Source organism: Rousettus aegyptiacus, unplaced genomic scaffold (assembly GCF_014176215.1).
Source record: "Rousettus aegyptiacus isolate mRouAeg1 unplaced genomic scaffold, mRouAeg1.p scaffold_m13_p_4, whole genome shotgun sequence".
NCBI classification, from domain to species: domain Eukaryota; kingdom Metazoa; phylum Chordata; class Mammalia; order Chiroptera; family Pteropodidae; genus Rousettus; species Rousettus aegyptiacus.
In genome coordinates, this window is record NW_023416307.1 from 69402612 (window position 1) to 69427276 (window position 24665).

General features: G+C 34.2%; 1 protein-coding gene and 1 pseudogene across 12 annotated transcripts in view; one reads left to right on the plus strand and one right to left on the minus strand.

Moving 5' to 3' along the window:
- SENP7 (SUMO specific peptidase 7) overlaps positions 1–24665 on the plus strand; it is a 123882-nt gene that overhangs the window by 33958 nt on the left and 65259 nt on the right. For all 12 annotated transcript variants that reach the window (XR_004950310.1, XM_016144729.2, XM_036218507.1 and 9 more), the window contains one exon: positions 1871–1968. Coding sequence is in view for 11 of the 12 variants with exons in the window: in XM_016144729.2 (XP_016000215.2) it covers positions 1871–1968 (98 nt within the window). In the remaining variant the exon portion in view is untranslated. The remainder of the gene's footprint in view (positions 1–1870; positions 1969–24665) is intronic.
- LOC118601915 lies at positions 22492–22610 on the minus strand (annotated as a pseudogene).

Below are 24665 nucleotides of genomic sequence, written 5' to 3' on the forward strand. Positions count from 1 at the left end.
TAGTTGCTTTAACATTGTTTAAAATTTTAGTTATTAAATCATTAGAATTTTATACAGTGTGCAAAAAAGGGAAATAATAAATGGGACCAGATGATTTCTATTGACATAAAAAGAAAAAATATTTATATAAGGTGAGACAATTTGGACTGTATAGAAAGGGCACAAGGAAAGCAAATAAAAAATCCTTCTAGGTCCATTTTTCCTAAAGGCAACCACTTTTAACAGTTTCTTTTTCCTTTCAAGAAAAAAACAAATGCAGATGCCCACATATGATTTTATATTGTTTTTTTGATTGTTGCACAAAAGGGATCATGAAATATATACTGTTCTGTGCTTTACTGTTTTCAGTTAATAATATATCTTAAATTTTTTTCTAACATATCCAAATCTACCTTTCTTATTTATTTTTTGATGGGTTTACAGTACTCCAAAGATATACTATATACCATAATTTATTTACTTATTGCGCTGATAGTTTTGTTGTTTCCAGTGTTTCGTTAATAGAAACAGTGCTATAGTGAACATCATTTTTCATTTATAGGGGCCCATTTGATTGTGATTGCTGGGTTTAAGGGAATTTGTATGTTAAGTTTCAGTAAATATTGCAAAATTGTCTCAGAAAATTCGTATCAATTTATATTGCCATCAATGAGGTCTCCCAGTTATCTACAAACTTACTAGCACTGGGTATAACCACACAGTAAAATTGTTGCCAATTTTTTTTATTTAAAAAAAATTAAAAATTTTTGCCAATTTAATAGGAAGAAAAAAGATATTAAGAAAATGTTTCTTTGGATTTTTTTTATTGTATTTTATCTTAGAATATTGAATTGTGGAGTAAAAATTATGAATTATACATAGTTGGCCCTCCATATTCTTGGGTTCCACATCCATGGTTTCAACCGACTGCAGATGGAAAGTATATGGAAATAAAATGTTACATTGTTGCTGATGTGTACTGTGTAGTTAGTACTCATCATTACTTAGGCATTTACAAGGGTTTTAGGAGCTCTGCCAGGAACTAGGGGCAGAGACCAATATATATATTTTCTGTTATTTCACCTTCATCAAGTTTCATCCATGTTATGGTGTGTCAGTATTTCCTACTTTTTAGGGCCAGATAATATTTCAGAGTGTGTGTGTGTGTACCACATTTTGTTTATTTATTCATTAGTCAGTGAGACACTTGAATTGCTTTCATCTTTTAGCTTTTGTGAACAATGTTGCTATGAACATGAGTGTACAAATATCTCTTCAAAGAAGACAGTGTTTTCAACTTATGTTTTCAACTTACCGTGTATGTAATCCTTATGAGATAGCTACTATTATTACATCCATTTTCAGATAAGGAGATTAATGCAGAAAAATAAGATAAATAATTAGATTCATACTGTGTAATAAATCAGTTTTAACTTTCTAGTCAGATTAAACTGTTAGTAAGATGTCCGACTCTTGCCTAAAATTTTTCATATAGCATGTTATAGGGAACCAATTGTGATTCCTTCCAGTTATATAGTGAATTAAGAATCACAGGCACTATTTAACTTGGCATATAATACTTTTTATTATTTCCTTTAGACATATTCAAAAATTTTCATAGTTATATAAGCTTTAGACTCTTAAAATGTCGATTGTCTGACTAAAGTTACCTTGAAATTTTAAAATCCATTTCTACTATTTTTTTGTTAGACTTACATTTCTGCAAGAGCAAAAGAGCAAGGTGTTTTGTAGATTGCATTTTTCCCTCTCTGTGAACTGCTGTGAATTTAGCTGTTTTATCTTGAATTTCTAAATAAAATGAAAATATAAGTACCTCTTTATTGTCATATTGCTACATTTATTATTAAAATTTTATTTTATTTTTCCCCAGTGGGAAAGAAACCTAAGAAACAAGGGCTTCTCTCTAGACCATAAAAGTAAAAAAGGTGTTCGTGGGTGCCCTGTCACTTCTAAGACATCACCAGAAAGGTAAGATATATATGTATTTATGTATGTAACATAGGATGGGCTTATACTGTGTATAAATAATGTGGCTATGGGTGATTCATTTATTCTCTTTGAGTCTCGGTTACCCCAACTTTTAAAATATTAAGGATTAAATGCAGTGGCCTCCAAGGTTCCTTCTAAGCTCTAACTTTCTGTGATTCTGTCATCTTAACTCCTGGTATTTGTGCATTTGGAACGTCTTGATAAACTTTAGGTGATAATACAAGAGTTATGTATAGACTGATTATAATGCTTGATTTATCATTTGCGTTCTGCAGTGAAAAAGATGCTCTATTTAGCAACTGTGGTCATATAGTCATAGTATTAATGAATTACGGATATACTGGAATTAAATATATGGGGAATTCAGATTGCAGTTATCAGAAGGAACTTAAGAGCATTTCATGGTTGGATATCAGTAAATGATTAGAAGGTTGTTATTTTACAAAAGAGTATTGAATTTTGAATTGCCTTTTTGAGTAGTACATGAATAAAAAATGACAATAGCAAGGTAAACTTTACAATTTTTGGGAGAGCACACACAAGTTAGAAGCCTAATTGGAGTTCTTGCATTTATGTAAGTGTACTTTATAAGGTACTTTGTCTTATTCTTCCCTGTCTGTAGGAAATACAAAAACATATTGGCGACTCCATAAAAGTTCATATACCTCCTGACCGTCTACCATACAAGGGATAAATTGTTAAGATGAACAGAGCAGCTCAATAGATGCAATAATTATGCTTTGAGCCTCATAATAACCTTGAACTCAATTTATAGACTTGGTTTCTCCAGAGAGTATTATGATATCAAAAGTTATATTTTAGAGATGAAGTGCTAGAAATAGAGGAATTATATTTTTTAATTATAAAAATAAACATTTTCTGAGGGTTTACATGTACAAGGTTGTTATATATTATGAGAGAAATATTTTTAAAGCCTTGCACACTTCACAATTTATATCATTTTAGTCTGATTTTTCCCATAACAATGCTTGTAAGGTTGTGGGAACAGGTTCTTTGAGGATATCAATATCTGGTTATTGTAACATATTATTCCTTTAATATTGCCTTTTAAGTACTTGGCATTATCTGTAGTATCTCTGATATTTTTCATTTTGTTATTCCCTAAATTATCAGCCCAACATGAAGGGCAATTGTTTGGCTTTCCTTAAAGAGCTTACTACATCTGACTTCTGTTTCAGAAGTACTGATTTTCAGGCATGTTGTCTGCATTAGCACTATGATATTCACTTAATGACATCGTTAGAGGATAAAAAATATTTTAAAATTTATAGCAGTGGATATTACAGCAGTACCTGAAACGACCATATTTTTAAAACACAAAAAGAGCAATTGTTGACATGGTCTTGACTAAGGAGGATGGATGGTTCTTTTTATTGGTCAAAGTGATCAACCACTCTGCAGTAGTGTAAGCAGTTTTGTAGTTTACTCAGCTGGCCAGCTTCGAAATAATACACTGTAATTTCTGACAATTTTTTAAATTTGGAGGGATTTGTATTATTTTAAAATTTGTATCTGAAGTAATACTGTATTGTTTATTAATAGCTATATTGTATTAGTTCAGATTCATAAAGTTAAAATGTTCAGAAGATTCTTCTGTATTATATTTGTGGGGAAATGTGCTTATATATTTAAAAGTGAAAAACTTTTTTGAATAATCTCTAATATATGGTAGAGAGAACCTGACCACATGCGAATGCCATAAGCTTAGGAGGGTACCTCTCTGTACTTAAACTAGTTTTTCTCTACCTTTCCTGAAAGTTCTGGAGCTTTTGATGCTTAACCTTTTTCTAAATCTTCTTGCTAAATTCAGGTGGATGAAATGTTTGAGATGGTTAGAATGTCTGGAAACTGAGGTGGGATTGAACATAATGAGTTGCTTAGATGAAAGTTGGTTATGAGAGTTAACAGGCAGAATTAGGAAGTGACTTTTTTCAGAACAATAAACAGGGATGGGAAATGGTCATATATTTGTGTCCCGTTACAAGGGGTATGTATATTTGTAAAATTCTCTTGGGTGGATCGAGTATTTTTAAGCAAGAGCCAGTTTGGCTTCTCCATTCTCCAGAAATTTTTTCCCTCTTTTGATCTCATTTTCACTACCAATGAGCTATAGAATTTACTTATGGACTTAGTTCTCTGATAATATAATGTTCTCATCAAGTCACTATTCTTCCTACCCCATTAATTATTCCTTTTGGTATATCGTTACCAGAGTACATGAGTAATATTATCAGGCTGGATCTGAATACCCTCTATAATTATGGCAACTAATATCTTTTGAGTGTTTATTATATGCCAGGCAGTAGGTTAAGGCTGAATTATGCCATTTAACTTTCACAACTCTGTGAGATATAAATAGTATCAGCCTTATTTTACAGATGAGGAAATTTAGGGCCTCTAGTTCATTATAATGTGGAGGAATATTGTTATTATATCTCTGGAAAATCTATTTTAACATTAGACTTAATTTTTTGTTTTAGTCACATATATTACTGAGTTTTGCTAGGCTATATATTGAAACATTTTATAAATTGCTGCTGTGTACAGGGAAGTGGAAGCCACAAAAATAAATCTGGAGAGGGGAAAAAAATTCCTTTGCATTACTTTAGAACCTCTAATCCTGTCTTCAGTGTTTGATCTCATTTTCTAAGATTGCAGTACCTTTCAGTGTCTTTTTTAAAAAATTAAGTTTTATTGCAATGTAATATACATATTTTAGAATGAACCCATTTTATCTATAATTTTGGTACATTTACAGAGTTGCACAACCATCACCACAATCTAATTTTATTTTTTTAATAAGAGACCATTTTATTTTATTTTATTTTTTATTATGTATTATTATTTATACCTACAGCACCTGGTCTTCCTGGGTGATCTTCCATTCAAGTACTAACCAGGCCAGACCCTGCCTCACCTCCAGGATCAGACATTGGACTTGTTCATGGTGGCATGGCCATAGACCATGGACTATGGCTCCACTGGAACATGAACCCAGGGCCTTCTGCGTGTAAAGCAGATGTGCTAACTATGGAACCATGTCACAATCTAATTTTAGAACATTTCCATCCCAAACATTTTATCCCCACCTCCAAAAAAAAAAAAAAAAAAAAAAAAAAAAAAAAGACCCTATCCATTCTGACCTTTAGCCCAAAGCAACCACTAATCTATTTTCTGTCTCTATAGATTTGCCATTTTTGGACACTTTTTATGGGTGAAATCATACAATATATGCTTTTTTGCATCTGGCTTCTTTCATTGAGCATATATTTTTGAGGTTTATTCATGTTGTAGCATGCATTAGTACTTTTTTCTTTTCATTGCTGAATAACATTTCATTATATGGATATTTGTTGTTTATCCATTCAGTTAATGGACATTTGGGTTTTTTCCACTTTTTGGCTACTATGAATAATGTTGTCATAGACATTCCTATTCCAGTTTTTGTGTAGACCTATGTTTTCATTTGGAATTGGAATTCTGTGATTGAAATTAAACTGCTGAACTGTTTTCTAGAACAACTCTACCATTTTACATCCCCACTGGCAATGTATAAGGTTTCCAATTTTTCCACATCCTTACCAATACTTGTTTTCCCTCCTACCCTCCCTCTCTTCCTTCCATAGGTGTCCTAGTGGGTATGAAATTGTATCTTGTTGTGGTTTTGATATGAATTTCTTAATGACATTGAGTGTCTTTTCATGTGCTGTTTGGTAATTTGTATATCTATCTGTCTTGGATATATGTCTGTTTAGATCCTTTGCCTATTTAAAGATTATATTTATCTTTCTGTTGTTAAATTGTAAGAGTCCTTTATATTTTCTCAATGATACAAGTCCTTCTCAGATATATGATGTGCAAATATTTTCTCCCATTCAGCTTTTCACTTTCTTGATGATGTTTTTTGAAGTACTAAAGGTTTTTCATTTTGATGAAGTCCCACTTATCTATTTTTCTTTTATGCTTTTGTTGTCATATTTAAGAAACTATTGCCTAATCTGAGGTTACGATGATTTACTCCTATGTTTTCTTCTAGGAATTTTATAGTTCTAGCTCTTATATTTAGGTCTTTTATCCATTCTGTTAATTTGTTGGTATATATGAGAGAGGTACTTAAATTTATATTTTCATTTGTGAATATACAATTGTCTTATCACCATTTATTGTAAAGGTACCCATTTTCTTGGTACTTTTGTTGAAAATCAATTGACTATGTATAAAGGTTTATTTTTGGATTTCCAATCCTATCCTGTTGATCTGTATATCTTTCCTTATGCCAGTACCACTGTGTCTTGATTATTGGAATTTTGTAGTAAGTTTTAAAATCTGGGAAGTCTTTTAACTTTGTTATTTTTTTAAAGATTTTTTTTTTGGTTGCTCTGGATTCCTTGCATTTTCAGTTGAATTTTATAATTAGGTTGTCAATTTTAACAAAAAAGGCAACAAAGATTTGATAGAGAAGGTGTTGAATCTGTAGACTAATTTGAGGAGTATTATCATCTTAGCAATATTGGGTCTTCCTATTCATGAACATGAGGTATCTTTCCATTTATCAAGATTCTCTTTAATTTTTTTCAAAATGTTTTGCAATTTTCAGTGTGTCTTAGACTTTGTTATCAAATTTATTTCCAAGTATTCTCTTCTATCTGATGCTTTTGCGAATGGAATTTTTTTTATTTTCAGACTGTTCATTGCTAGGGTGTAGGAATTCAATTGATTTATGTATGTCGACCTTATGTGCAGTGACCTTGTTTAAATCTTACAAATTCTAGAATTTTTTAGTAAGATTCCTTGGAATTTTGATTATACAAGATCATGTCTTCAGCAAATAAAGACAATTTTACTTCTTCCTTTCCAGCTGGATGCCTTTAATTTTTTCTCCTTGCCTAATCATTCTGGCTAAAACATCTAGTACAATGTGAAATAGATGTGGTTAGAGCAGATATTTTTTTTTTTGTTCCTACTCTCAGAGGGAAAGCATCAGTCTTTCACCATTAAATATGGAATTAGTTTTAGGTATTTCATAGGTGCCCTGCTATGTTTTTGTTTCCTGAAAATTCATATGTTGAAATCTTAATGCCCAGTGTGGTGGCATTTGGAGGTAGGGCCCCTTTGGAGGTGTTTAAGACATGGGACTGGAGACCTCATGAATGGGGTTAGTGCTCTAATAAAAGAGACCCCACAGAGCTTCCTAGTTCCCATGTGAGGATAGAGTAGATGTTTGCAGTGTGCAGCCTGGAAGAGGGCCTTCACTAGGACCCAGCCATGTTGGCTGACACCCTGATCTTGGTCTTCCCAGCCTCTAGACTGTGAGAAGTCAGTACTTGTTATTTAAAAGCTGCCCAATCTACGGTATTTGGTTATAGTGGTTGAACAGACTTAAGACATGCCATTTTTCATGTTCAGGAGGTTATCTTCTGTTCCTGATTTGTTGCAGGCTTTTTATCATGAATGTGTGTTGGAGTTTGTCAAATGCCTTTTCTACATTTATATCATGTAATTGATATCCTTTATTAAAATAATGTATTACGTAAATTGATTTTTAGGTCTTAAACCAACTTTGCATTCCTGAGATAAATCCTACTTGAATATGATGTATGAACCTGTTTATATGTTACTGAATTCAGTTTACTAGCATTTGGTTGAGAATGATTACGTTTGTATTCAGAAGGGAAATTTGTCTACAGTTTTCTTATGTTGTCTTTGGCTTTGGTATCAGGCCAATACTGGCCTCATAGAAAAAGTTGGAAAATGGTCTCTCTTCTCTTGTTTACTGGAAGAGTTTTTGGAGGATTGGTATTAATTCTTTAAATGTTTGGTAAAATTCATCAGTGAAGCCATCTGGTCATTGGTGTTTTGTGTGTGTGTGTGTGTGTGTGTGTGTGTGTGTGTGTGTGAAGTTTTCAAATTACGATCTCAAATTTTTGCTTGCTATAGCTGTGTTTAGATTTTCTATTTTTTTATGAGTCACTTTTGGTAGTTTGTGTTTCTCTAGAAATTTGTGCATTTTAGATGTTATCTAATTCGATGGTATGTATTCATTCATAGTATTCTTTTATAATCTTTTTCATTTTAGTAGTATCGTTAGTGATGACTGCTCTTTCCTTGTTGATTTTAGTAATTTGAGTCATCTCTTTTTTGTGTGTAGTCTACCTAAAGATTTGTTAATTTTGTTGATCTTTTCAAAAAAACTTTTGGTTTCATCTGTTTTTTCTATTAATTTTGTATATTCTGTTTATTTGTACTAAATTTTATTTTCTTTTGCTCGTTTTGGACACAGTTTGTGCTTTTTTTTATTTCTTAAGGTGTATGGTTAGGTGATTGATTTGAGATCTGTCTTTTCTAATATAAGCATTTGCAATTTAAGATTTTCTTCATAGCACTATTAGCTACATTTTATTAATTTTTGTGTTGTGATTTTCTTTAAATCTCAAAAGTATTTTCTAATTTCTGGTATGATTTCCTTGACCCATTTGTTATTAAAGTACATATTATTTAATTTCTGTATATTTTAAAATTTCAAATACTTTTTCTATTGGTAATTTTTAAAAATTGAGATGTAATGGACTTATATATGAGTTTCAGGCATACAACATGATTTGATATGTACATATATTGTGAAATGATCACCACAGTAAGTCTAGTTAATATCTATTCCTATATGTAGTTACATATTTTTTGGAGGGAAGAGAGCTTTTAAGATTTACTTTCTTAGCAATGTTCAAATATGTGATATAGTATGAACTATTGTTGTGCTGTATGTTGCATCCCTGCTACTTATTTGTTTGTTGTTAATTTTTAAATGAATTTCTAAGAACTTTTTATATGATTTCACTTCTTGTAAAGAAGTTTAAACCTGATGAGGTCGGAAAAAATGGCGTAGATGAAGCCTTGTTCATCCTTCTGGCAACCAAATCAAAGTTGTGACAGAAACAAGGAGCAAAACAGCAAGGAAAAATCACCTAAGATCTAGATAAACAAGCCGTACAACTAGGAAGATATCTAAGAAATCACCCTGTGATGGCAGAAGGTAGGATAGGGCGAGGATGTGAGGCTTACCTGGTCCCAAGAGGCTGAGTGGAGCAGAGGCTGTGGCAGCCGGCAGCTGCAGATACCTCCGAAAGGGGCTGTGTCAAGTGAACTTTCGCAGTGACAGACATTCTCGCTCTGAGCACCAGTGCTGGTTTGGTTTGGCTGCATAGGGACTTACAAGGGGACACTGAGTTGTTGGAGTGAGAGCCCAGGTGAGACTTGCTTTGTAGAGAATTGCCGGTGGTATCCATTGTTCCCTGTTGAGCCCTCCCCACCAGCTAGTGCACAGACTCAGCGCCGCCATAGCTGTGACATCATCAAACTGGGTAACAGAGGTCGCTCTGCCATATCCAGGTATGTCCTCGGTGAGTCAGGTGCTCATGCTGGGAAGTGCCAAGACTCACACTGGAGCCAGCTGGCCTCGGTTTCTGGCATGGCCTTTAGAGGCAACTATAAGCAAACCATCTGTCAATTGCTTGCTGAATCTTACCAGGTAGCCCTGGAGGGGCATAGTCTAGGGCTAAATTTGGCCTGCAGCTGAACCCCTCTCAGGACTGTGCCACTGGACACCTACTACACACAGCTGTACTAATAAGACCAGGAGACTTAGGAGCTTTACTTAGTACATAGAAATAGACACAGGAAGGCAGCCAAAATGGGAAGACAAAGAAGCAGAAACCATATGAGAGAACAGAACAGAGATCCAGAAATCAGGGAGTTAAGCAATCTAACAGATGCAGAGTTCAAAACGCTGGTTATAAAGATGCTCAATGAACTTTTTGGAAGTATAGATAAATTTAGTGAGAACTTCAACAAAGAGATAAAAAACATAAAAGTGGGAATGGAAATTTTAAAAGAGAACCAATCAGAAATGAAGAACACATTATCTGTGATGAGAAGTTTATTAAATGGAATAAACAAAGTGAATAAAGAAGAGGATCAAATGACATATAGAGGATGGGAAAGCCAATGACACTCAATCAGAATGGTAAGAAAAAAGAAGCCAAGACTATAATTATAATTTAAGGAGCCTGTGGGACATGTAAAAATACCTGTGTCAGAAGGGTACCTGAAAAAGAAGAGGGGAAATAAGTTGAAAAGCTATTTGAAGAAATAGTGATGGAACACTTCCTTAACTTGGTGAAAGAAATAGGCATAAAACCTCAGGAAGCTCAGAGAGTCCCCCAAACCAGGAACCCCAGAAGGCTGACACCAAGACACATCATAATTGAAATGCCAAAGATTAAATACGAAGAGAGAATCTTAAAAGCAAGAGAAAAGCAATTAGTTAACTGCAAGAGGTCACCCATAAGAATGTACGCTGATTTCTTAAAAGAAACTGTAGGACAGAAGGGCTTGGCACAAAATATTCGATATGGTGAAAACCCAGGATCTACAACCAAGAATTCTTTATTCAGCAAAACTCTCATTTAGAGTTGAAGGACAGATAAAGAGCTTCACAGACAAAAATAAGCTAAAGGACTTTGTCATCACCAAGCCAGTATTACAGGAAATGTTGGAGGGACTTCTTTAAGAAATAAAAACATTGATCAAAAAACAGGAATAAAGAATGGTAACAGCTACATTCCTATCAAGTACCTCAAATGGAAAAGACTAAAGTGCTTCAGCCAAAAGATGGAGTGGCTGAGTGGATAAGAAAACAAGATTCCTATGTATGCTGCCTACAAGAGACTCACTTTATATTAAAAGACACAAACATATTAAAAGGAAGGGGATGGAAAAAGATAGTGCCTTGATGGACCTGGAGGGTATTGCGCTGAATGAAATGGGTCAGATGGGGAAAGACAAATATCACATGATTTCATGTACATGTACATCTAAAGAACAAAGTTAACAACAAGAACAGCAAAAGCAGAAATAAACTCATAGATACAGAGAATATTTAGATGCTAGATGGGAAGGGAGTTGGGGAAAAAAAGGCAAAGGTAATAAGAGATACAAATAGTTGTGGAATAGACATGGAAATGTAGAGTGTATAGCATGGAGAAGATGGTTAATAATGTTGGAATCAATATGTAAGGGAGAAAATGGGTACTAGATTTAGTGGGGTGATCACTTTGCGAGTTATGTGGATCTCTGATCAATATGCTATACAAGTGAAACTGGTATATTATTGTATGCTGGTATAATTGAAAAAAAAATTGAATTATACAATATATTCTATTTCAATAAAGACAAAAGAAAAAAGTTTAAACCTTATTGAGGTTTATTTTATGGCCTAGTGTATGTGGCTTCTTTATATCTTCAGTTATGAGAGTCTGGTTCAACTAGTCTTCTGGTGGTTCTCAAGGGTAGTTGTGCTGTAATTTAGTTATAATTTTGATGTAGTCTTGGAAAGAGGTGACATAGCATTTACCTACTTAGCTATTTTGACTCAAAGCCCATTTTTTTTTTTTTCCCATTATAGCCATCCTAATGGATGTGAAGTGTTAGCTCCTTTTTGTGGTTTTGATATGTATTTCCCTAATGATTAATGATGTTGAACATTTTTCCATGTGCTTATTGGTCATTTGTATATCTTCTTTGGAGAAATGTCTGTTCAATATTTTTGCCCAGTATTGCATTGGGTAGGTTCTTTTTTTTGTTTTTGAGTTTTAGGAATTCTCTGTATATTCTGAATATTAATTCCTTATCAAGTACATGATTTGCAAATATTTTGTGGTTTGCCTTTTTACTCGATATTGGCTTTAAGTACACAAAATAGTTTAAGTTCACGAAGTATTGTTTTTCTTCTTTTTTTTCTTTTGCCTTTGGAGTTATATCAAAGAAATCATTGCCAAATTTAACATTGTGATCATGAAGATTTCCTTTTTTTTTCCTTCTAAAGGTTTTATACTTTTAGCTCTTGCATTTAGGGATTTGATCCTTACTGAGTTAATGTTTATATATGGAGTTAAATAGAGGTTCCAGTTTCTTTCTTTGTCATTTGAATATTCCTAGCACCATTTGTTGAAATGGCTGTCTTTTCTCCATTAAATGGATTTAGCACTCTTGTTAAAAATCAGTGACCATAACTGTAAGAGTTCCTTTCTGGGCTCCCTGTTCTGTTTTGTTGGTCTATATGTCTGTCTGTATGCCAATACCACAGAATTTTGATTACTGTAATTTCATAGTAAGTTTTGAAATGTGGAAGTGTGAATTTTTTAGTGCTCTTTTTCAAGATTGTTTTGGTTATTGAGAGTCCCTTGAGGTTCCACATCAATTTTAGGATGGGTTTTTCTGTTTTTGCAAACGTCATTGTGATTTTGATATGATCGCATTGAATTTGTGGATCTCTTTGAATAGTATCGACATCTTAATATTTAGTCTTCTAATCCATAAACATGATTGTGTTTCCATTTATGTATGCCTTTAATTTCTTTCACCTGTATCTTGTAGTTTACATTTTATGAGTATTTTGCCTTCTTGTTTAAGTTACTTCTTAAGTATTTTATTCTTTTTGATACTCTTGTAAATGTAATTATTTCTGTAATTTTCTTTTTAGATTGTTAGTGTATAGAAATGAAACTAATTTTTGTGTTTTGACTTTGTATCATGCCACTTAACTGAATTCATTTATTAGTCTAACATTTTTTTGTGTGGAGTATTTAGGGTTATTTACATACCATCTTTTAAGAGAGAATTTTGCTGCTTCTTTTCCAGTTTTTATGCCTTTTATTTATTTTTCTTATCTAATTGTCTAGAACTTCCAGTACTGTGTTGAATAGAAATGGTAAAAGCAGACATTTTTTCCTGTTTTTGATCTTAGAAAAAAAAGTTTCATTCTTTCACCATTAAGTATGATATTTGCTGTGAGTTTTCTATGTATGGCTTTTATGTTTTTTTTAAAAAATATTTTTTATCATTCTTTATTTTTATTAAGTTAATGGGGTAACATTGGTTAATACAATTATATAATTTTCAGGTGTACATTATAATATGACATCTATATATTCTATTTCGTGATTACCACCCAAAGTCCAGTTTCCTTCAACTACCATATATTTGACTCCCTTTACTCTGTCTACCTCTCTCCTCCTTCCCCACCCCCTTCACTCTGATAGCCACTAGTTCATTGTCCATGTCCCTGACTCTCTGTTTGTCCTGTTCATTTGTTGCTTTTAGATTTCTATCCCACATATAAGTGATATCATGTGATTTTCAACTTTTCAGTCTGGCTTATTTCACTTAGCATGATTACCTTGAGGTCCATCTATGTTGTCGCAAATGGCAGTATTTCATCTCTTCTTATGGCTGAGTAATATTCCATTATATATATGTACCACAGCTTCTTTAGCCAGTCATCTATCATAGGGCACTTCGGTTGCTTCCATGTCCCGGTCTCTGTGAATAATGCTGCTGTGAGCATTGGTGTGCAAATATCTTTTCAGATATGGGTTTTCAAGTCTTTGGGGTAAATACCCAGCAGAGGGATTGCTTGATCATATGGTAGATCAATTGTTAGTTTTTTTGTGGAACCTCCATACTGTTTTCCATAGCGGCTGTACCAATTTGCAGTCCCACCAGCAGTGTATGAGGGTTCCTTTTTCTCTGCATCCTCTCCAACATTTATTATTACTTGTCATGTTGCTTATAGCTATTCTGACAGGTGTGAGATGGTATCTCATTGTGGTTTTGATTTTTATTTCCCTAATAGCTAGCCATGTTGAGCATCTTTTCATATATTTGTTGGCCATTTGTATGTCGTCTTGGGAGAAGTGTGTCTGTTCAGGTCTTCTGCCTATTTTTTGGTTGGATCATTTGTGTTTTTTTTGTTGTACTTGAGTTGTATGAATTCTATGTATATTTTGGATATTAGGCCCTCATAGGAGGTGTTGCTTGCAAATATATTTTTTCACTCGGATGGTTGTCCCTTTACCTTGTTGATGATTTCTTTAGCTGAGCAGAAGTTTTTTAGTTTGATGCAGTCCTATTCATTTATTCATAAAAGTCTCTTTAAGTTCAAGGTCCTTGAGTTCAGTTCCTGTGCTTTCTTATGTGCATTTTATTGTTTCAGGTCTTATATTCAGGTCCTTAATCCATTTTGAATTACTTTTCATGTGTGATAATAAACAAGAGTCTAGGTTCATTCTTTTGCAGGTGGCTTTCCAGTTTTCCCAGCACTATTTACTGAAGACGGTTTCCTTTCTCCACTGTATGTTTTTGACGTTTTTTGTTGATAATTATTTGCCCATATACTTATGGCTTTACTTCTGGACTCTTGATTCTGTTCTACTGCTCTGTGTGTCTGTTTTGCTGCCAGTACCATGCTGTTTTGATTACTGTCTCTTTACTGTATAAAGTCGGGCAGAGTGATACTTTCAGGCTCGTTCTTTTTTCTCATGATGACATTGGCAATTTGGTGTCTTTTACGCTTTCATACAAATCTGATGATTTTTTACTCTAGTTCTTTAAAAAATCCAGTGGGATATTGATGGGGATTGCATTGAATCTGTGTAATGCTTTAGGTAATATGGTCACTTTAACTATTGATTCTTCCAATCCAAGAACACGGAATATCTTTCCATTTCTTTATATATTCTTCAATTTCTTTTAATAGGGTCTTATAGTTTTCATTATATAGGGCCTTCACATGTTTTGTTAGATTTATTTTGAGGTATTTTATTCTTTTTGTTGCAATTGCTAAAGGAATTATTTTTTCCACTTCTTTTTCTGGCACTTCATTATTAGAGTATAGGAACACTATGGATTTTCGAATGTTGATTTTGTATTCAGAAACTTTACTGATTTTCTTATTGTTTCTATTAGTGTTTTTGTGGAGTCTTTAGGGTTTTCTATATAGAGAATTATGTCATCTGCAAAAAGTGACAGTTTGACTTCTTCGTTTCCTATTCAAATGCCTTTTATATCTTTCTCTTGCCTGATTGCACTTGCTAGGACCTACAGCGTTATACTGAATAATAGCAGTGGCAATAGTAGACAGCCTTGTCTTGTTCCAGATCTTAGAGGGAAGGTTTTTAGTTTTTCATCATTAAATATAATGTTGGCTGAGGGTTTGTCATATATGACCTTTATTATATTAAGATACTTTCCATCTATACCATATATGTTAAGTGTTTTGATCATAAATGAGTGCTGTATCTTGTCTAAGGCTTTTTCTGCATCTGTCGATATGATCATACAATTCTTATTTTTCAATTTGTTTATGTGGTATATCACATTAATCAATTTGCGTATATTGAACCATTCCTGTGCCTCTGGGAGGAAGTCCACTTGATCTGGTATACAGTGATATGTTGCTGTATTTGGTTCACTAGTAACTTATTTAGGATTTTTGCCTCTGTGTTCATGAGATATATTGGTCTGTAGTTTTCTTTTTGTGTGTGTTATCTTTACCAACTTTTGGTATCAGGGTAAAACTGCCCTCATGAAATGAGTTGGGAAATATTGCCTTCTGTTTGTTCTTTTGGAAGAGTTTGAAGAGAATAGGTATTAAATCTTCTTTGAATGTTTGGTGGAATTCACTGGTGAAGCCATCTGGTCCTGGAATTTTACTTTTAGGTAGGTTTTTGATGATTGTTTCAATTTCCATACTGCTGATTGGTCTATTTAGATTTTCCAGTTCTTGATTCAGTCTAGGAAGGTTGTATTTTTCTAAGTACTGGTCCGTTTTTTCTAGGTTGTTAAATTTGGTGTTATATACTTTTTCATAGTATTCCTGTATGATCCTTTGTATTTCTGCGGTGTCTGTCATAATTTCCCCTCTTTCGTCCCTGATTTTGTTTGTGTCCTATCCCTTCTGCTTAAGTGAGTATAGCCAGGGGTTTGTGAATTTTATTTCCTACTCAAAGAACCAGCTCTTTGTTGCATTTATTTTTTCTATTGGTTTTTTTTTTCTGTTGTTGTTTTCAATTTCATTTATTTATGCTCTAATTTTGTTTATTTCTTTCCTGCTGTTGTCTTTAGGGTTTGTTTTTCCCTTTGTAGTCTTTAAAGCTGAAGTGTTAGGTTGTTTATTTGGGCTTGTTCTTGTTTTTGGAACTAGGCCTCTACTGACATGAACTTTGCTCTTATGACTGCTTTTTCCATGTCCCAAAAGTCTTGATATGTTGTACTGTCATTTTTATTTGTTTCTATGTATCTCTTAATCCCCCTTTTTATTTTTTCTCTCACCCAGTTATTCTTCAGTAGTATATTGTTTAATCTCCATGTGTTTGTGGCGCTTCCTGATTTCTTTTTGCCGGTGATCTCTAGTTTCAAAGCATTATGATCAGAGAATATGGTTGATATATCAACATTATTATATTTGTTGAGGTTATCTCTGTGTCGCAGTATGTGATTGATCTTGAGAATGTTCCACGTACACTAGAGAAGAATGTATAAGCAGCTGTTTTGGGATGGAAGGCTCTGTAAATGTCAATTATGTCCAGTTGGTCTAATGTGTCATTTAAGGATATTATTTCCTTATTGATTTTCTGTTTGGATTATCTGTCCATATCTGACAGTGGAGTATTTAGGTCCCCTAGTAATATAGTGTTTTGGTCTGTTTCTCCCTTTAGTTCTGTTAGTAATTGCTTTACATATCCCGGGGCTCCCTCATTGGGAGCATAGATAATAAATGTTATGGCTTCTTGGTGCATGGTTCCCTTTATCATTAAGTAATTTCCCTCAGTATCATTCTTTACCTTGTTTATTTTGAATTCTATTTCATCTGATATCAGTACCACTACTCCTGCTTTTCTCTGAATGCTATTTGCTTGAAATATCATTTTCCACCCTTTCACTTTGAGTCTCTGTTTGTCTTTGGAGCTGAGATGTGTATCCTGGAGACAGCACATGACCGGGTTTTGTTTTTTGATCCAGTCTGCAATTCTGTGCCTTTTTATTGGTGAGTTCAGTCCATTAACATTTAGGGTGATTATTGAAATATGAAGTCTTCTTAAAGCCATTTTATCTTTTTCTTTCTGGTAGCTCAGTGTTTCCATTGCTTCCTTGTCTTGTGTTTCTGTTTTTTATTTTGGTTGGCTTTTGTGAGTTTTACCTGTGGTTCTTCTTGTTTTATGTTTTATACTTCAGTTCTGAATCTTCTGTGTTTGGTTACCATTATGAATACGTTAAGGATAGTCTCACACACACACACACACACATACACACAGAGTTGTCTATTTTCTTCTGCGTGTGTCTTATCTCCATTTTCCTTTGCTAACTTGGATCTTTGAATCCTCCCCTTCTCAGTCATTGTTATCTCAATTTGTCCCTATGTACGTATGCTGAATGCTTATTACAATATTGGTATAGCAATTCTCTTATTGTTTAAGCTTATAATGCCCTGTTCTCAGTAAGGGTTACACTTCTCTACTTCTGTTTGCTTGATAGTCACCATACTCCTCATTGTGTATTTTTTTTTTGTCATTTTGTTTTAGGTAAGCTGAGCCCTTTCAATATTTTCTGCAGTCCAGGCCCCCCATAGTGGAGAATTCCCTCAGTTTTTATATGTCTGGAAAGTTCTTTATCTCTCCTTTGTATCTAAAGGAGAGCTTAGCTGGATACTTTATTCTTGGCTAGTATTTCCTTTTACTTAATAGTTTGAATATTTGATTCCACTCCTTTCTGGCTTGTAAGTTTTGTGCTGAGAAGTCTGATGATAATCTAATGCGTCGTCTTCTCCCTGGCTGTCTTCAGAATTCTTTCTCATTCATTTTTGATAATTTTACTACAATGTGTTTTGGCGAAGGCCTTTTTGGGTTGAATTAACTGTTAACTTCTTGAATTCCAAGCTCCAGCTCATTCCTTAGATTTGGGAAATTCTCGTGAACTATTTTTCTGAAAATGCTTTCTAGTCCCTGCTTCTTTTCCTTGCCTTCGAGAATGCCCATTATTCTTATGTTTCCTCTCCTGATGGTATCAGCTAGTTCTTGTATTTCTCTTTCATTATTTTTCATTCTTCGATTTCTCTTTTCTTCTTTCTGATTTATTTCTAGATTTCTGTCTTCAATATCAGCGATCCTTTCCTCCATTCAGTTGACTCTATTTCCCAAACTTGCTATTTTCGTTTTTCAACTCTTGCAGTGTGTGTATGTGTGTGCGTGTGTGCGTGTGTGTGTGTGTGTGTGTTCTATTTCCAGAAGATCTGTTCTTTTCTTTTTGAGGGTTTCAGTCTTGTTGCTCTGCTCATCTAGTTGTTTTTTTCAGTTCCTGAAATTGTTGATGTGACTTGTTTTGAAACTCACTGACTTTTTGCAGAAGTATTATCCTGAGGTCTCTGTCATTTAAGTTGCATATTTCTATGTCTGTAAGCTTATTTTCTGGAGATTTTTTTCTCTTTCTTTCTGAGATGCCTTGTCACCTTGATTGTTCATGGTATTTAATAGGCTATTTCTCTGCCTGGGTATTAATGGAAGTGTATTCCGCTGTTTTTCCAGAAAGATTTATTATATAAAGGTCTCTCTTTAGCCCGTTGCAAAGAAGGTGTTTTTCTTTTGGTTTCCAGTAGGTGATGTCTAAGCCTCTTGGATTCCTGGTTTATATAAAGCCTTAATAATGTATTTTTTATCCTTTATATATGTTTAATCACACTCGCTACCTTCAGTCTCTGTCAGTTTTAGTGACAGTTTTGATAGTGTTTGCTAAGATTCCCCTGGGCTCTACAGTGTTCAGTTTCGGAGGGTATGGGGGGAGGGGCCCTCGGGTTTGGAGGTTGGGGGCTTTGGCTCAGCCTTGGTTTTGCAGCCTTGGCTGGTAAAAATCAACTCTTGTTTTTCTGCTGTCCTGCTTCTCTGCTTTCTGCCTTGATGGCTTGGCCCTGCTGCCGGCTTCGTGGAGCTCACACCTCTCCCAGGCAGTGCTGTTAAAGGAACCCGCTGCACCTTTTCCTTTCCCCCTCCTCCTCTAGGGAGCTCCAGTGGCTGGGAGAGGCAGCTTCTTTGTTTCGCCAAGTCCATCGCCTGACACCTGGGGTTCTGACCTGTGGTAGCTCTTATGCTCAGATCCCATGCTGAGACATGCTGGTATACAGTTTGGGTGTTTTTTTGTTGAGTTTTATATGTTCAGCTTATTGTTGTTTCAAGGGAAGAGATTGTGGGATGTCTCTCCCTCCTCCATGTTTCTAAACCCCCTGCCCCCAGCTTTTATGTGGAAGTAGTTTCCTTCTATTCCTAGTTTGTTGAGTGTTTTTATCATGAAAAGTTACTGTAATTTGTTAGAGGTTTTTTTTTTTTTTTTTTTTTTTTTAATCAGATAGGGTGATAATGTGTTTACCATCTCCTCCTCTATTCTGTTAATATGGTTTATTACCTTGAGGGATTTTTGTATGTTGAACCATCCCTGCATTCCAAGAGTAAATCCCACTTGGTTATTGTATATAATCTTTTTAATATGATACCAAATACAGCCTTTTCGTATTTTGTATCGATATTGGTAAGGGATATTGGTCTTTATTTTTCTTTTCTCATGGTGTCTTTATATGGCTTTGTATAAATCTATTTTGTTCTTAGTAGAAATGCTGCATAAAACTGACTCACCTGCTTTTATTTTACTTCTTGATACATCTGCATTTTACCAGCATTTTCTGTCTTTGGCATTCCGATGTGTAAAGAATGACTGAAAGTAAAAGGAACTAAGACTTGCCCTATCATCCCCTTTTCTGCAGTGTCATTATCAGTATAAATGGTTGGCTAATACAGGAAAGTAACATGAGTAAGAAAGGATACAATAGAGTACTTTGGTTATTTGTGTTTCTTAGGATGGCATTACATTGTCTGTATGTATAAGTGCATGTTTTTGTGTTGGGACCATTGAATGGTTTAAATGAAAAATATAGCCTTTCAGGACTTTCAGTACCTCTGCTTGCCTTGTTTTCACTTTGACGCTGATGGAGCTCTCATACATGGTGAATTTTCTGCTCAGGACATCTCAACTATTGTATGTGAATGGAGTGACCAGGAATGCACACACATATTATGAATATCTTCTCAGCTCATCTACATACTCTATTGTCCTATGAATTTCACTTAGAAAATACAAGTTCAAAGATAAAATTATGAAGAATTTCAAGGTAGCAATACAGAGCATTAGAGCAAGTGTGGGACCTTGAGCTCAGTGCCCTATATGCTGTGCAGATTTCATGTTCACGAAGCTGGCACTGGATGCTAGTGAAATTAGATGGAAGTGAGTACTAAGAACAGCTTCAGAGGAAAAAGATTATCATTAATAGGTGGTAAAGAAACTTGAAGTACAGTATAGCCAAAATTTAATATGTGTTATGGACTGAATGTTTGTGTCCCTTTGCCCCCAGATTCATATTTTAAATCCTAATCTCCAATGTGATGGTATTAGGAGATAGGGCCTTTGGGAGATGATTAGGTCATGAAGGTGGAGCCCTCACAAATGGGATTAGTACCCTTACAAAAGAGGCCCCAGAAAGCTCTTTTATCTCTTCCGTTGTTATATGAGGACACAGCGAGGAGATGGCTGTCTGTGGACCAGAAAGTAGGCTCTCACCACATGCCAAATCTGCTGGTGCCTTGACCCTGGACTTTGTAGCCTTCAGTACTCTGAGAAATACATGTTTGTTTTTAAGCCACCAGTGTATGATATTTTTGTTAGAGCAGCTCAAGTGGACTAAGATATTATCAAAGGAAACTAGGCAGAGATATACATACAACTTATTCTGTTAACTTATATGAATTATGGAATAAAAGCATTCAGTCAACTAGTGGTTTATGTGGTACCTAAGTCCAAAGCAGCTTAGTCCTATCTGTTAAGTATTGGTGTTTTAATTTAAAAAAGTCAGTGGTTTTATATTTCTTATCGAAAAGATGCTCGCTAAGGCTTTTGGTCAGTTGCAAGGTAACAAATTGATGTACTGGGAAGATGTTGTCCAAGGCAGATTGAAGTAATGATTCCTTTTTAAAGCCCCTGAAATTATTCTAATGGATTTTTCAATTCAAATTTTAGCAAAGTATCTTGCATAAATTAATAAAAATTTAGTTCATTTAATTCTTTGTAATTTGCCTTTGACGAGGAAAACTAATAAGGTAGAATCATTTTCATAAGGCAACATAAGCATTTTTGCATATTCTTAATGGCTTTTAATTAATTTTATTGATGTATAGTTTATAATAAAGTATATGCATTTTATGTGTATGATTTGATGAGTTTTAACAAATTTGCACACGCATAGTACAACCACCACTGTAGTCTCTGGAATGTTCAATACATTAAAGATGTGCCTTTTCCCACTTATCTTCCAACCTACCCACCTCCAAACCCAAGTAGTCACTGATCTGCTGTCTTTTATTGTAGGTTAGGTTGGTCTTCCTAGAGTTGCAAATATATGAAAATTCAGTATGTGTATTCTTTTGTATCTGGATTTCACTGTGAATAATGTGTTGGAGATTTGTCCGTATTGTTGGATGTATCAGTAGTTCATTTCTTTTTATTGCTGAACACTATTCCATTATATGAAAATAGAATATTTTATCTGTTGCAGAGAAAAGCTTTTCATCTACCTTCTTAGGTTCAGTGTCTGGGCCTGCAAATTAAACTGACAGAAGACAGATTAACAGGAAAAAAAGCATACACATTTTATTTAATATTTTTATGTGCACACAGGAACCCTTGTAGGAATAATGGAGACTTGAAGACGTGGTTAGGATTGAGAACTTATATACCTTTTTAACAAAGAATGATAAATTTGTGGGGAAGAGACAAAAGAGTAGGGTTTATGCTTCTAGGTGCAGTAAATTCTTGGAATGTGACTAGAAATATATAGAAAGAAACAAATTGAAGATAAGAGTTGTTTTAGTAGATTTGTTTATACAGATCCATTTTGGTGTTGACTCCCAGTCTCCATGATAAGAGTATCTTCCTGGTAGGAAAGGCACCTTTTTCATGGGAAATTTTATGACCTGCTTTTAATTTAAGTAGAGATGGGAGGTCAAAGAGCTCTTCCTGCATCTGCTATTTCTCAAGTGCCTTCATCCCGTAATAATTAGCATGTCAAAGCCACATATTTTGAGGTGACATGATCTTACCTCCTTCAGCTCTAGATGTACATTTATTTGGGTTGTTTCTAGTTTTGAGCTACTATGAATAAAGCTGCTATGAATATTCATGTACAAGTATCAGTGTGGACATGTTATCATTGCTTTTGGGTAATTACCTAGGAAATGGATTGCTGGGTCATTGAAAATGTATTGCTAATTTTGTAAGAAACTGCCAACTATTTTCCAAAAACGATTGTGCCATTTTACATTTCCACCAGCAGGGTAAGAGACTTACTTCCTTCACAACCCTGCCAACACTTATATGGTAATAGTCAGTCTCTTTTATCATAATCCTTTGTAATCGATTTGTAGCGGTATCTTATTGTGGTTTTAATTGCATTTCCTTGATGAATGATGACATTGAGCATCTTTTCATGTGCTCATTGGCCTTTTATATCTTTTCTTAAACTTTTTTTAATTTTTATTTTTTATTTTTTTAAAATGTCTACAGCACCTAGTATTCCTAGGTGGTCTCCAATCCAAGTATTAACTAGGCCCAACCCTGCTCAGCTTCAGAGATCAGATGAGAATGGGCATGTTCAGGGTGGCATGACCGTAGACACTAGAACTTTTGATTTTTTTAAAAGAAACTTTTTTTTTAAAGACCATGAAGTTAAGATGAATGATATTGAGCACCTTTTTATGTGCATATTGGCCATGTAGAGTGTGGAAAAAAACCTCTTCCCTCTACCTTCCTAAATTCTCTGACAGGGGTTGTGCAATACAATTGGAAAACAAAAAAAAATCAGAATTAACAAGAAGAAAACAGTTTATTAACACATGCTGTGTACATATATGGGATGAGTAACTCAAAGGAATTAATTACTTTAGAATTTGGGCTTATAAAGTATCTTAACAAAGAACAATGAATTTCTGGAATATTGACATGACAAAGGAACAGATTTGAGGCTTCCAAGGATGGCAAACTGTGCGATGGCGAATATGTGGGGGAAACTAATGGATGATAAGGTTTGTTTAATAAGGCTTGTTATGTAGATTTCATCTCTGGGCTGATAAGTCTCTAGTGATGAATAGTCAGTCACGCCTTCTTCTAGGAAAGTAGGGGATGGACAGAGAGCCTTTTTTTGGCATCTGCTGTTTCTCGGTTATCTTCAGCTCAAAATAATACTTATACCAAATGGTGTATTTTGCAGTGGCATATTCCGATTTTCTGCACCTATTTTTTGAAGAACAAGAAATACTCTAAATTAAATTATGAAAAAAAGAAATCAGAACACTACCTTTATTCCAGTTGTCAGTTTCCAAAACCAAAAAACAGGACTCACAATTTGAAGATTATTTTTTTTATTCCTGAAATTATTTAGCCAAATTATATAATTAAATTGTATTTATTTATTCACTGAATAAACTACTTTTGTTGAAATTTTTAAATTTAACAAAATTTGAACTTTTCTAGAATACTAGTATATATGTTTCATTCATAGACAAAAACATTTTTTTGATTTTTTTTTCTGCTGTGGTTATGCTGAGTTGTCCTACAATTGCAAATTTGAAAATGTATAAAACAGTGCTACAGAGGTGATCTAGTATATTATTTTGTAGGAGTACATAGATCAGTGATTATTTCTTACCTAATAGCCACAGTACATTTTGAAGAAAATAACCAATTTCATATTATCATCTTATATATAAACTCTAGAATCAGAAATCCTTGAATGTCCCCAAAATATCTTTTATTTTTTTAAAATCTAGGATCAAATTTAGGTTCAGGCAATATATTTTTTAGTTATTATGTCTCATTAGTTTCAATCTTAAGAAAAGCTTCTCTCTCTCTCTCTCTCTCTCTCTCTCTCTCTTAAAATGACACTGACTTTTTCAAAGAGTCCAGACCAGTTGTCTTGGAGAATGTCCTACATTCTAGATTTTTATTGCTTAACTTGGTTTTGTCTTCATGATTATGCTCATGTTACATTTTTGCAAGAGTATACTTAGTAGCTAATGTCATTTTCTCATTGCATCATATTGGGATACATGATACATAATGTCTGCTTGTCCCACTGTTGGTGGTCTTACATTTGATCACTTGGTTACGGTGGTAGCTGCCGGATCTTTGCATTGTAAAGGTACCTTTCTCCTTTGCAATTAGTAATCACTTCTGAACCTAATTATCTGTCTGTTTTGTGCTGACACCAAGGTGGTTGTGTACTGATAGATATTTGTGACATTATATATTCATGATTATTAATCTCACTAGTTTCCTAAACTGCAAGATAATCCTACTGTGTTTCTCTAGTCAGCTTGTGTCTCCCTCGCCACAGTGATGATTTGAAACCTTTTCTCAAAGCTCTGTTCCTTTGCCTTTCGTATCACTTTGGAAAGATGATCTTGATTCTTTTTACTTCCTGGAAAAAGGAAAGAGGTCTCCTTCTTTCATCATAAACCAGCATGGTGGAACAGTTAAGAGTGCTGGCAATAGAGCCTAGAGGATATTGGCTTGTATCCTACTTTCACTAACTCAGTTTACTGTTGGCTTAGTTATTAATCATTCTATTTTGGTGTTCTCAATTGCAGAAGAGCTACTACCATTGTACCTCATAGAGCAGTTGTGAGAATTACATGATGTAAATCATTGTAAAATGCTTAACTAGCATGGTG